This window comes from Prionailurus viverrinus, chromosome C1 (assembly GCF_022837055.1).
Source record: "Prionailurus viverrinus isolate Anna chromosome C1, UM_Priviv_1.0, whole genome shotgun sequence".
Lineage (NCBI taxonomy): Eukaryota > Metazoa > Chordata > Mammalia > Carnivora > Felidae > Prionailurus > Prionailurus viverrinus.
The window spans coordinates 103,424,100-103,438,882 of record NC_062568.1 but is presented as its reverse complement, the minus strand read 5'-3'; the positions used below and the strand labels follow the sequence as shown (position 1 = coordinate 103,438,882).

The following is a 14,783-nucleotide window of genomic DNA, read 5'->3' as shown; positions in this document are numbered from 1 at the left end:
GGAAAACTCCCCCACGGTCACATGACAGCAATTACAGGACCAAACACATGTCACTTTGTCCCTAAAAAGCTGAGCTTCTTACTTTGTTAATTTGGATTCTTACTTTAATATCAACTGTACCAGATGAGTCATAAGGAGCCCCAACTGTACGAAATCAAAACAAAATGAAGGTGTATGCAGTCTTCCAAAATGAGTTCTTTGAAGCACCCACCTTTCATTTATATGCATAAATTCTGCTTTGCTTTCTAAAAATGGCAGCCATAATGCACTTCTACAATATGCTTGAGAGAAATTTACCGTAACACCAAGCAGGGCATTCATTCAACAATGGTCTGATGTTGCAGAAGACACACAGTAGGCTTAAAGTTCAAAAGTGAGGGATTTGGATGACGTCAAGAACCCTGCTCTATAGACACAATCAAAACCCATTTCATTTTAATAGACTAAAAGCATCTGTAGGTGCTCACAGCTAGCCCTGCAATTTCCAGATTAGCTCAGTTTCATGCAGGTTAAGAAGGGATTCTTTCAATTTCTATATGGCTTCTTAGGACCAAGTGAACTTTGAAGCTAGGTGGGCAAACAGGCATTAGAGCACAAGAATAATGTTTCTGCCAGGTGTGAGCTTTGAGCTTCGAAATCGGCAAATAGGCAGGGTATTAGCAAACGCTGTCTGCATAAACAAACAATCCTATAAGCGTGTCCTGAGTGCAAGTCTGTTATTATCTATGCAGAATCTGGTGGCTACAGTTTAAAGGCAGTGCTTTGATTTCTTTCCACTTAAACTTTCACATTTTCTCATATCTTAAAAAGGAGCTACTTCCTAAATCTGGAGTACAGTGAAGAAGGCTTTTCTCAGGGGGCACCCGGGTGGTTCAGGCAGTTGAGCATCTCACTCTTGATTTCAGCTCAGGTCATTATCCCAGGGTTGTAGGATTGAGCCCTGTGCCTGGCTCTGCACTGAGCACTGCTTAGGATTCTTCCTCTCCCTCTTCCCCTAGTCCCTGCTCACTCTCTCTCTAAAATAAAATAAAGTAAGATGAGATAAAATAAAATAAAATAAAATAAAATAAAATAATAAAATAAAATAAAAAAGACTTTTTAAAGAGGTAAATAATAATTACAGTTCCTTAATTATTACTTGTACCCAAAATAGTTTTTTTAAATGTTACAATCCAATTTAATGACATATCCTGGTACAGCAAATTTGGGGAAACCTGGACCAGAAAAAAAAAATAATTAAAACAAAACCAAAACCAAAACAGACAGTTTCTCTTAGAAGTGTAAAGATATTTAAAAAAAAATAATGTTTGTTTATATTTGAGAGACAGAGAGAGACAGAGCACAAGCAGGGGAGGGGCAGAGAGAGGGAGACAGAATCTGAAGCAGGGTCCAGGCTCTGAGCTGTCAGCACAGAGCCTGATGTGGGGCTTGAACCCAGGAACCACAAGATCATAAGCTGAGCTGAAGTCGGATGCTTAATCAAGTGAATCACCCAGATGCCCTGAGAAGGGTAAAGGTTTTTGAATTCCTAAATATGTCTGAATGTCCACACTTTCATGCCCAGGCCAAATTGGAGAGAGACTTAGAAGTACAGAGATAAGTCACACTATTTGAACCTCAAGAAAGCATTTCTATATTTTCTAAAGAATGAAGCTATTTTCCAGAATGAGATGATACTGTCCAAAAGGATGAGATGTTTAAATACACACTTGTTTTTCCTTTCTTAATGTTAATTTCTCTTAAACCCATTGATGCAATAGTACCCAAGCTAAAAAAAGGTCTCCCTTAAAAGTCCAACGGTGTCAGTAAACTGAGGCATAAACCTAGCAACATTCCATGACTTCCCAGAGGTGAGCGCCTGCGATGCAGGTTTTAATGTCATGGACTAGTTCTTGCATCACAGGAATTCTCAGGAAAGTGTTTTACTCATCATGGTATAAATATAGCACATACCATGGAGCACCACGGTCGGTACAGATTATGTACTAAATCATTATCCTCTAGAATGGTCAATTGGTCCTTCCTCTTACAGAAAGAAAATGAAAACAACAACAACAACAACAACAACAACAACAACAAACAAACTTGTTCTTGTATCACAATGGAATGCTATTAGTGGCACTAAAGAAAACTGAGGCAATAGATTTATTACCTTGTTTGCTCTGGGTATCTACTCTGAAAAATGCTTGCACATCTTTGCTTTAGAGTTGAAAATGTCCAACAGAGTGCCAGGCTCTTCTAAAACTGTGGAGTAGGGTTTCATTTGTCATCACTGTCACTTACCCATTTCCACACCATCTCTACCCATACCCTCTACCCCTGCACCATGCTCTTTCTGATGCATTAGCCTTAATTCCAAAGAATAGCCACAATTAGTGTCCTTACTTAATGATGAAGCTTATGTTCACATCCTCTCCCTCACCACCAGCTAGAGACTTCTCATAGGCCAGAAGCATTGAAGTCAAATGGGAGTCCGGTCTGTCATAGCAATTTGGATGGGGAGAGAGACCAGAAGGCAGGAGTGTCCAACACTTAGCACAATGAAGAAACTTTACTGAGTATTATTTTTCAACCATAACCAAGCTCTTTCCAATCTTTCCTCACAAAGTATCCAAAACAAAATGAGAAAGTATCCCTCAGTGATTTAGTACCTTTATTTGAAGTTTCACCTTTTTAGTCTTATGTATTACGGGTTTAATTCAAAAGACAGGAAGACCACAGGAACATCCTACATGGCGACAAGATTAATGAGGGGATGCTGTTTAAACACGTGGATGTTTCCAGAGTTTCCACTGCACAAATCAGGTGCTATGAAAAACAACTTGAGTTTTGTCATCATTCAGCTCTAATTCTCTTTCCTCCCAAGGTTCTTCTTATTTGTTTGCAGTGAGGATTATATGACTCTAGATACATTTATGGAGCATAGAACATGTAGCATACTAGATATTCTAAAAAGTAATTTTGCTTCATTAATACCAACAAACATACCTTTACTATGTCACTGAGCTTGGGGAACAAAGAAGAATCCTAAGTTTTGGGGGGATGGGAGGACACAACCAAGTTGGTGAGCTATAAACCAACATTTGGGTTGTATCACGGAAAAATACCTGCACCATCCCGAAGAAGAACAGAAATCTAAGCTTTGAGCCTTTGCCACGTGAAGACATTGAACCTGAGACTCTCACATGAAGCTTTAGTGACAAGTAGACTAGAAAAGAATATCACCTCACAGCAAAGGGAATACACATAAAACCTTCCCATTTCTACTGTGGCTCTCAATTGAAAACTAAGCAACAAAAGTAACAGTAGCATGACCTACTATGATATTAACAGGAGCAGCATTTCTGCTGATACTTCAGTCACAGGCTTGCTCCCATTCAGGCCTGCAGCTCAAATTTATAGTCACTCTCTTTTTGGAAAAAAAAAAAGTGAGAACTTGAAATAATCCTAAATTGGTAGCACCTTCTGGCACCTGGCAGAAGAAAATACAAATCTTGCCTGGACAAAAGCTTCCCAATTTTTGATCAAGGTTCCAACACATTAATTTCAACAAAATATGCATGCATGTGCACACACACACACATGAGAGAATGGGAATCATATGAAAAAAATAGGAAAACAATTACAGATTTAGACCCCTACATACTTCAGATATTGGGATTGCCAGAGGCAATATATATATATATATATATATATATATATATATATATGTTGGCTATTGAACAGAGCTATGTTCAATAGTTATTAACATAATAATTAAAGACAAAAATATAGGAACAAAAAAAAGAGTGAGAACAACAGACTAAATAAACTGATATGTTTGAAAAAGAACAAACATTATTTTTTGAAATAAAGACATAATTTATGAAAAATGTTTCATTGAATGGGTTTAATGAGATATTAGGGAGAGATGAAGAAAGAATTAGTGAATTTAAAGATAAAATTGAATACACTGTCCAGAATTCAAGATAGACAAAAAATAATACTTATTACAAAAGTATAGTAAGAAACATGAAGATAGAAAATCAAAGACTTATCTAGTGCAGGTCTAAAATAATTGAAGAGAGAGAATAAGAATGAAGCCCAATTTCATATGCTGAGAACTTCCGAGAACTAACCCATAGATATATGGGTAAATAGGACATATGAACCAGAACCTAACAGATACAAACAGGAAACAAACACATCGAATGAGATACTTAACAATAATAAATCTACACCCAGATGCAAGGTAATCAAACTACAAAATACCAAAATAAAAGAGATCATCTTAAAAGTAGCTTGTGGGTGTTGGGGCTCAGGGTGGTCAGAGCACTTTCAAAGGTGGGACAGACTGACAGCCACCTTTTCAACAGTAACAGTAAAAGACAGAAGACTGCAGGGATGTGCTGGTAAGGGTTTAAAACTTGCTCCCCAGCAGCAGAGAAGCCCTGTAGCATTTCTGATTTCCATGAACAGTCTGAGTTTAGCCAATTTCAGCCTGAACTGTAACATCACTGAATGCAAAATTGGGCACAAGATGTATCTAACAGGCTCTTAGGAGCTTGTGTGAGCTGGCTCCATCACATACCTAAATAATTCTTTCAATAACAGAGGGGAACTGCCCTTTATTATTGACTTGTATGTCTAGCAAAAATATCTTCCCAGAAAAAAAGGTGAAATAAAGTCCTTTATCAGATGAGGGGACACTTCTACAACATAAATTCATAAGGATGTACTTCAGAAAGAAGGAAATCAAACCTGTTAATACGTAGAAAGTTGGAGGAGTGAGGAACAAGTCAAATAGTGACTGCCTCGGTAAATCAAAAAAGTATCTACATAAAATAATTATTATTACAGGAGGTAGGATGGAAATGAGAAAACAAACAACCAACAAAATTCAATCTAGAAGTCGGTCAGTGTTGACTGCCTCCTTTGACTGCCATCTTGCAGACTAAAATTGACATTTCTCAGACCCAACTGCATTTGGGTTTCTGGACACATATTATGCTCTGGAAATTAAATAAGTTTATGGATTTGGAAGGCTGCAGTGAGAAAGGCATCATTTTTATGCTTTTTCAGCTGTTTCTATTGGCAAGCAAACTCATGGTTACATGCCGTGTCTTCTACCATCACTTTTCAGAGATCTTTTCCTGCCTCCTGGGGAGGACTACTCCAGGACTGGGGCCTCAGTGGCCTCTGGACTCTAGCATCTCATCAGTGATGGCCTCAGAGTTAGCAGCTTCCCATAAATCCACTTGGGACGGCTGATGAGTCATTCCAAAAGACTGCAACAAGAATCTACCAACAATGGAAGGGGTGCTGCCATTATGCAAGCAACTCATTTCTGGGGTTAAATGCATTCCTATTTGAAATGCCTTAAAAGTTGTGGGGCGCCTGGGTGGCGCAGTCGGTTGAGCGTCCGACTTCAGCCAGGTCACGATCTCGCGGTCCGTGAGTTCGAGCCCCGCGTCAGGCTCTGGGCTCATGGCTCAGAGCCTGGAGCCTGTTTCCGACTCTGTGTCTCCCTCTCTCTCTGCCCCTCCCCCGTTCATGCTCTGTCTCTCTCTGTCCCAAAAATAAATAAAACGTTAAAAAAAAAAAGAAAAAAAAAGTTGAATGAACAGAAAATAAGGAAGCAGAAACAAATCTAACCATACGAAAATGTAGAGAAGCTTACATTTGCCAATTTATAACACAAAGCTGGCCAGATTGGATAAAGTACAAAATTCAGCCTTGTGCTCTGCACAAGATCACACAGAGGCTTAAAGTAAAAGGAAAATTAAGAGTATGCTTATCGTGATGAGCACGGAGAAAGGTACAGAATTGCTGAATGTACACCTGTAAGGGATATAATACTATATGTTCACCATACTTGAGTTTAATAAAAAAAGGAAAAAGGAAAAAGGAAAAAAAAAAGAAAGAAAAATTGAAAGGAAATACACGAGAAGGGACAGGCCATGCAAATACTAACTAAAGGAAAAGTGAATCAGCTATATTAATAATAGACAAAGTAGATTTAAGCACAGAGATACTTAATGTTAAAAAGACCACTTCAGTATGAAAAAAAATGTTCATCAAGTTATAAAAATTCCAATCTTACATGCACCTCATAAAGACACTCAAGGCATAGAAGATGAAATTTCACAGAATTTCCGGTAGAAAACAAAAGAAAATCCACCATTATGAGAGGAGATTTCAATCCTCTTTCAGTTGGTGGTGAATTAATAAAGGGACTGAGCATCTGAGCAATCCAGTAATTGGGTAGGTCAAATCCTTAATTTTGGTAAGTAAACATTAAGAAAATATAAGTAAAAAACAAACATTGAGAATTAATTAATTAGAACATAAGTAAACATTATCTTACTTAATTTCTATGTTACTTTGCCTTACCCAGTATTCCATAAAGTAGGTATAAATGCCAGCTCCCAACCCTGCCACATATGCCTGAGCAACTCCCCTACCAGAAATCTCGGTTCTAGATCTTACCTATGGTGAGCCAGAGGCTCCAGATTTGAATCACTAACCTGCCTGATGGAAATTATTTGTTTCTTCATTTATTTCAACGAAGCCCACTGGAAAAGAAAGGATGAGAAAACAAACCTGTGACTTTGCCCAAGGTGAGTGACCGTATGGCCCTGAATTCGACTTCTGGGGAAAAGTTGTAACTGAGTCGCAGGTGCTGATCTACCTGCAGGAAAACAGAAGACAAACGTGCATCAGCAGAGGTCTGCACAGAAAGGGCAGAACACCCTCCCATCTGCAAAAAGTTTGGAAACACACACTGAGCAGACCCCTTTGGGATTTTTGTCTCTGGAGATGAGAAACGTCTCGCTAATTCTCCCACAATGTACATAAAATACTTTTTTCTTCCCTCTTGGTTAAATGAAGGCCTTCACACAAGTCTTCTCCCTGGGAAATTCTGTACAGCTTTTGACAGGTATTTATCTTCCCACTGAAATTTTCTCACCAAGTTCTTTGTTGCAAACAAGGAAACAAATGAAGCCTTCTTGGGAACGTGCTGTGCACGCCTGCCATTACACAGAAAGCCCACACTCATTCCCCAATTCCCCCTTTCTCCTCATTGGGTCTTTAGGGCCACCACTGCTCCCTTTGCTACAATAATTCTGACTTGGTCTCACTCAAGTGTGGACTGCGGGATTTTGCCCAGCAAATCTTTCAGGGTGACAGAAAGTTAGACAATGGGGAGGAGAGACTCACTGAACGGTCACCACCAACAGGAAGACCTCATAACCCCGCTTCATAGGGGTGAACAAAAGCCACCACTGGGATTTCCAGGACTTGTTTTGCACCATAATCCTTTAGGGGACTCTCCTTGTGTAATCCAGTTCCATCTCCTTCCCTGCCCCTCATTCTGAGGCAATGTTATCCATCCATTCTTACATTCTCAGCCTTTCTGGTCTAGTTTTCCCAGGATCTATGCTGCACATTCACATGATGCTGTGCCTACAAAGGATCCTTTTTATCTTACAGTTTCATGTGGAAGGAAAAGGAGACTAAGACCTCTGCAAGCTGTGTGCCCAGCCCCGCTCTTCCCTTGGGGAGCAGCTGACCCAGGGGTGGTACTCGATTCTCCCAGATCCCATGGCCACGACTATCCCTCCGCAAATGAACCCTCCTCTAGGAACCTCTAGGTCCTGCGGTGGTTTCCACTGTGAGAGAAGTCACCGGCTGTGACTGTGGCTCATGGTTACATGCTTTATTACTATTTCATTTGTGAAATTAGACTGGAATCATATTTGCTATTTATTGAACTCTTGGTATGTATGAGACATCATATTGAAGCAGCTTTCAAAATACATGCCTCCCTAGAATACCGTGAGATAGGCATTATTACCCCTATTATACAGACTGAGGAGATGATGTCCTAGAGATCCATAACTTGGGAAGGGCCAGACAGTGTCACAAAGCAGTGTCCCACTGTCATGTGGCCCACCTGTCACTCTCTATGGGGTTTGCTTTCCTTGTCCAACCCTCTCTAGATAGGGATTGTAGACAATCACTGTCTGTTTAATTTCTGGCTTTCTACAAAACTCATTCAACAAATGTTTGAGTATCTACTATATGCCAAACACTGTTCTAAGTGCTCCCAGAGGCTACCTCCTCCAGGAAGCTTTCCTTGATGCCTTGGCTAGATCGGTTGACACTCGTTTCTGTCCTCATGGTGTCTTTTTTTTTCTGCCTCTAACTTTGCATTTAAAGTGTTGCATTATATTGGGGCGCCTGGGTGGCTCAGTCGGTTAAGCATCCAACTTCGGCTCAGGTCATGATTTCACGGCTGGTGAGTTCGAGCCCCACAATGGGCTCTGTGCTGACAGCGCAGAGCCTGGAGCCTGCTTCGGATGCTGTGTCTCTCTGGCTCTCTGCCCCACCCCTGCTTGCATTCTGTCTATCTCTGTCTCTCAAAAATGAATAAACATTAAAAAAAAATTAAGTGCTGCATTATAATGATCTGCTTCTCTCTCCCTCCTGGTCTCCCTAAACTGTTGCCTCTTTGAGAATTCATACATCTTACTGATATACGTTTTCTGTAGGACCTACTAGAGAAACTGGCAAAGTATCTCCTAACACAGGTTTGCCGAGTGAATGAATAAACATCCTGTATTGATCCCTTTTCTATCTTGAAGCTATGAGGACAGAGTCGGTCACAGCACCAGGATGTCTCTCACTGCCTGGCAGCTCCTTCACCTTTAGGTACAACATAGGGTTTTAGTCCCCACAGTCCCCATCCGTAGTCTGAATAATACCCATGGGTTCAGATTCAGTCCTTGCCTCTAGGAATGTTTTCTTCCTGCCCCACTTCAGAGCTCTCCCCTGCCTCTTCCACTGGCTAAAACTGCCCCCTCCAGCAGGTGCAGGGGGCCTCCCCTCATGTGCTCTTGTCCAGGTTGGAGAGGAGGTTAAAGTGGGTGGAATTTCCAGCTGAGTGGAGAAGGGTGGAAAGATTCGTAGCACTGAAGGTGGAGCTGAGATTGCCCTTGCTTCTGCCCCTCACCTCCTCCCCGGGCTCCCCAAGGTCAGCTTCTCATGCAAGTTGTCCCTAAACCTTGACAGGCCCATGCCCAGATGTCACACATGGGAGAGCTCACTGGTCAAGTACATGAGTCCTCCCTATCCTGCTGTTCTGCTTTGGGGAACTTACCTGGTGGTTAGCACTTAAACCAGATGACTAATGAAGGAGAGGCGGTGAATGACAATCAAAGGGGTTTTTCGGAAAAGATGAGTAATTGTAAAGGTTCAGAGAGGAAGGAAGATGGCTCACAGGATACCTGGGGCTCCTGGTGGACTATGGAGAGCTGGGGACGGGCTCCAGCCCTGACATGGGATGTGAGCACCTGAGCAGTAGTACTGGTTCAGCTGCTGGGTCACCGATTGGAAAAACAGCCAACTCATAGGACAGAAGCACACACGTAAAAAAGAGGGGTGCCCCACAGATACTTATTTTAGGGCTTCAGTAGTTATAATATGGGCTATTGGAATCATTGAGGGATTCAGTGGGAAATGCATTATTTCATCAGGCTTCCTTTTGTGCATTTTACAGTTTAGCATTGTGTTTGTGTTTCATTATAATTGGTGAGGTCCTAAGGGGTGAAGCATTGTAGTCCTTTAAAACAGTGGGATGTCTTAAGTTTGTCATCTGGACTACAGAGCCTTGTTGATCTCAGAATTGAGGATACCCAGTGGTCTTGTCAAGTTTTAAGTGAGATGGAAAAAGATGAAAATGGAGCCAACCTTTTCTGAGTACGTCCTACATGCCAGGCTTCATGCTTGGTCTTTCAGCTATGTTCTTTCATCTAATCCTTATGAAAACTGAGCTCGGTTGCATTTGAACCCCACCCCCGCCTGTTTTTATTTTTCTTTTTTAGTACAGCAGTAGACTGAAGCTCAGAAAGGTGAGTTATAGTCTAAGATCACATAATGCACGTGGTGGAACAGGAATTTAACACTCAAGTTTGTCTCCCCGTAGCGACGCCTTGACCTTGAGATTTTCATCTCTCTAAGGAAGGAACTAACTACTGGGTTTCAAAAGCGCCTGGCACCTCCTTCTTTACAGCTTGTTGAGCTGGCATTTTGGTAAGCTGGCTTAATCCGTTTAATGTCATGGATGCATTTTAAATAAGAACACTGAAGTTCACCTCCACTGCCAGGACATGCTGGTGGGCACCTATACCTTAAAAAAACACTAGCCAAATTATAATTCTCAAATCATCACCAGGGACACTTGCTCCTAATTTCAGGCCCAGTCCCCATGACCTCCTTCTTGGCATCACAAAGAAAGAGAAGAGGAGGAATAGCCACTCAGGGCCTGGGAGGACATGGAAGAATCTGTTTTTAGGTACAAGATGCCTCTGCTTGGTGGAGTATGGTGATGCTCGCCTGCCCTCTCTCTCAAACAGGTTCTGAGTAAGGCCTACACCCTGCTCCACACGGCCTAAGGGCAGGACTGGTGATGAGTAGGAGCCTACCTTTTTCTGTTTTCACTGAAGAGTTCCACGCAGGGAGGAAGAAGAGATCTAGCTAGGGCAAGAGGGGTGGGGGTGACTGAGAGGCAGGTGTGTTGTGTTCCTGCATCAATAAACTGAGTCCAAGTTCAAAAAAAGTCTAGCTCTAGTTTTTTCTGCTTCCTCAGTGTCTTGGGAACCATATGTTATCAACCAATACATGCTTATTGTTGATTGTTAAACTGATTGGTAGAGATCCTCTTGATGGAGAAGAGAAGGAAATACCTTCTATTGTCCTCCCACTGACCTGTCTGCATCTTTCATTTGTGGAAAGAAATACAGGAAATATAAAAAAGAAAGGAAAAAGGAATCATATATACACATGCCCACCAGAATGTGCCCGTATGTTCCATCAGGACCCCAGTCAAGATATTCACACAAGAAATCTTTATTCCCATCCATTTGATCCTCCAATCTTGCCCCAGCCCGAACTTTCTCCAAAGATGTATCCCCCTATTTCAAGAATAAATTCTAAAGGTAAACTCATTAAATTATAATCACTCAAGGATTGTTTTCATACCATATATTTGACAATTATTCCTGAACTTCTACTCAATCAAGCAAACTAATAGTCAACCTTGACTTCTCCCATAGCCCACACCCAAAAGGGCACACAATGCTACTGATGTTATTTTTCACATCTTTATCTCTGTGGTTCTGCCCACTGCACTAATTGAGGCCCTCATAATCTCTTTCTGGCTGGTCTCTATCTCATAATCAAATGTATATTTCCATGCAGTGACCACAGTGAACCCCCTGAAAATGAAAATCTAACCATGCTACATTCCATGACTAAAATCCTATGGGAAACCTTCTTCACAGGGTCAATTTGATCTCCCCCACATAGTACATTAAACCCTATGGAATTCATTCATTTCATTTAGAAATATTTATTGAGCACCTGCTTGACAAAGTGGGAGTTCTATGGTAATGAAAACAGAGAAAAATCCCTGTCCTCTAGGGGAGAGAGAGAGGACAAAAAATTAGATAAATAAATTATACTGAATGTTAGATAGTGTTCAAGCACTGCAGGATAGAAGTCAAGGGGCTAGGTTGTCCATATTAAATAAGGTGATCAAAAATGGCGTCATTAAGAATAGTTTAAAAAAAATTTTAATGTTTATTTTTGACAGAGAGAGAGACAGAGCATGAGCAGGGGAGGCGCAGAGAGAGAGGGAGACACAGAATCCGAAGCAGGCTCCATCCAAGCTCTGAGCTGTCAGCACAGAGTCTGACGCGGGGCTTGAACTCACGAATTGCAAGATCATGACCTGAGCCGAAGTCAGATGTTCAACTGACTGAGCCACCCAGGGGCCTAAGACTAAAGTTTTAATACAAACTCTCTGGCCACTGTGTTGAGAAAAGCTTGCAGGGGAACAAAAAGTGAAGCAAGGGCCTATCTGTCAATTAAGATGCAACTGTAAACTCTAATAATCCAAGGGAGAGATGAGAGTGGCTGGGGCAGGGTAGACGCTGTTGATCAACATGTTGTTGCATGTGAGAGAAGAGATATCTGAGATGACACCATAATGTTTAGACTGGGAAACTGCAAGCATGGAGCTGCCACGGACTGAGATGGGGAAGATTATGCCACGGACTGAGATGTGGTGAGTGTTTGGGGTTAAGATTCTCAGAAACTTAGCGTGAAATAGTAATGTTCAAGATGCACAATAGACACTCAAATAGATAGCCAAGCAGGCAGTGCTAGATCTGGAATTCATGGAAAGGTTTAGAGCTAGATACACCTTTGGAATTAATTCATCAGCATCCCAGCACATTTGAAGTTGTCAGTCTGAATGAAATTAGACATGAAATGAGCGTAGACAGAAAAGAAGAGGAGTATGAAAATGAGTCCTGTGATGTTCCAGTTTGAATGATGATGGGAGGGCAAACAAAGAGAAAAGAAGGAGCAACCAGCAGATGCAGTAGAAACAGCAGGTGAAAGTTGTGTCCTACAAGCCAAGTAAGAATGCGTGTCAAGATCAGAGGCAATTGCCGTGTCAAATGCCAACGAGAAGCCAAGTCAGGAAAAGATTGCTGGATTCTGTATGACCATTGGTGTCTTGAGAAGTATAATTTGACTCCAGCACAGGGAAAAATCCTTCTGTGATGTAGGTTTAAGAAAAAGGAAGGGAAACTCAGAAGACCAAGGAGGTAGACATTTCCAAGGACATGGGCAATAGACTGAAAGAGGAAACGGAGCAGTATATGAAGTCAGAGAAGACAGAGGTTTCCTCCCTCGATCTCGAGAGCGTTTTTTCTTATCATGTTGTATGCAAATTATTATTTTATTTATTATTGTAATTATGTTCTTAATGCAAGCAATCTTTGCATGTTTATGTTTTGGGGAGCCATCCAACAGAACGGGGAAATGTTGACAAGGGCGGGGAAGATATGAAGGCTGGAGTGATGTTCTTGAGTGGGGTCTGACACCTGGCCCACAGGTGGTGGGTCTGGCATGAGCTAGAATCATTGCTTGCTCATATTCACCCACATGAGGGAGATAGAGTGCCTGGACACCTATGCAGGAGGTGGGTAAATAGGGTGGAGAGAGTGTGTACGGGGGTATTCTCTTCTGGATGCTACATTTCTCACAAGAAAGAAGAAAAGAAAGTCATCTTTCACAAGGGAAGATGGGGTTGTAACTGTTGGGGTATAAGGAGAAAGAAGGAGGTTTTAAAATTGTCATCTAGGAGATCAAGAGAGTGATGGACTAAAACAATAAAGGGGGATTGCTGGGCAGATGGAAAGGCTGACCTGAGGACACGATTCTGACCAGGATGATCTGGACTCTGCATGTTCTCTGTTGTGATGTGCCCTCCCCTTCTTGCTGCCCTTTATAATGAGACCCCAGGAATTCCAGAGTGCCTGCCACATGCTGTGCTCTTCTGGACGTCTCTGCCGATGCTCACGTGGACCCACCACATGACCACATCCTTCTCTCTTCTCCACTTAGGCAACTCCTCCTTGCCTTCTAAACTAACTAGAGTTAGGAGTAACTTTCTCTAAGAAACAGGTACTTATATCCAGAAGAGATCAGTGTTCTCTTCCATGCTCCCAAAGCACCTGTACACACTTCTATCCCAGCCCTTGTCAGTCTCTTGTGATTCCTCTTCAGCTGTGCATCTTCCTCTTATACTCAAGTTCAGGGTTATCAAACCTGATTAGGCTTCAGAATCACCTGCTACCTCCCCTGCAAAAACATTTCTGATTAAGTAGATCTGATGTAATGCGCAAGAATTTGCATTTGTAGCAAGAACTCAGGTGATGTGGATGCTGGTAGGAGGGGGGGAGCTCACCGTAGTTCACTTTTGTCTAGTTTGTCCAAGGCTGAGCCAAGTGTGGTTGATATCTATCCCCAGGACTTGGCTTCACACTTAGCTCAGGGTAGAAGCACAGAATATTTTATTGAACAGCCAAAACATATTTGGCTGAATGAGAAGAGAAGTAAGGTACCTGAATGGTAAGCTCTCTTCCCTCCCGGTTAATCTTCAAGTGGTGCAACCTTCGGTTGGCAAAATTCTCTGCATCCATATTGAAAACATGGGTCTCTTCCTTGCTTAGCTGATAGCGAACCTGTAAGCTTCCTTGAAAAAAAATTAGAAATTATAATTAAAAATAGGACCCATAAAATGAAAAAATATGATCAGATTGTCTTTTAGTTGATCATTACTGTTTTCTAGGGATCTATGTCTCAATCTTTTCATTATTCAAATTTTTAAAAGGCATTACATATGCTATTACTATAACATCTGGGTCCACATGGAAAATCCAGAGTATAGGTGCAAAATTTGTGTGCATTTGTGTGTGTGTGTGTGTGTGTGTGTGTGCCTGTGTGTGTGTGTATAGAAACCACAATGCCAGGTTGGAAAATAAAACAGTCACAAGTCTATTCTGTAATTGGGCTGTGAAAACTTTAATAGCAGGGATTCATTTTCTATTCTCTCTTCAACTCCTACTACTTCCTATAATTCCTTTTCTTCATAATTGCCTTCATGAAATTTCAGAATACATGATATGAAATCAGACTGTAAAATAATCTAAGCCAGAATAGAAGAAAAAGTTTGGCCTATGAAAGCATTACCCAACAGAGTCCACCAGTATCACAAAGTCTACAAGCTAATGCTGGATTTCCTGGTTTGCTCTCTCCTTTTAGATCTGACCATCGGATATTTCCAAATATTACTGTTCAACTATTACTGTTTACTTTTTTATCCCTTAAACATGAATAATAGTTCTCTAACAGTAGCATATTTGGTGCTGAGAGGAGTTGAGCAGGAG

At 41.4% G+C, this 14,783-nt stretch overlaps 1 protein-coding gene across 1 annotated transcript in view; it reads right to left on the bottom strand.

The window, feature by feature from the left end:
• CNTNAP5 (contactin associated protein family member 5) overlaps nucleotides 1-14,783 on the bottom strand; it is a 796,934-nt gene that overhangs the window by 33,898 nt on the left and 748,253 nt on the right. The window contains exons 20-21 of the mRNA XM_047871013.1: nucleotides 13,959-14,089; nucleotides 6,583-6,670 (exon numbers count right to left, since the gene is read on the bottom strand). Of these exons, the coding sequence (XP_047726969.1) occupies nucleotides 6,583-6,670; nucleotides 13,959-14,089 (219 nt within the window). The remainder of the gene's footprint in view (nucleotides 1-6,582; nucleotides 6,671-13,958; nucleotides 14,090-14,783) is intronic.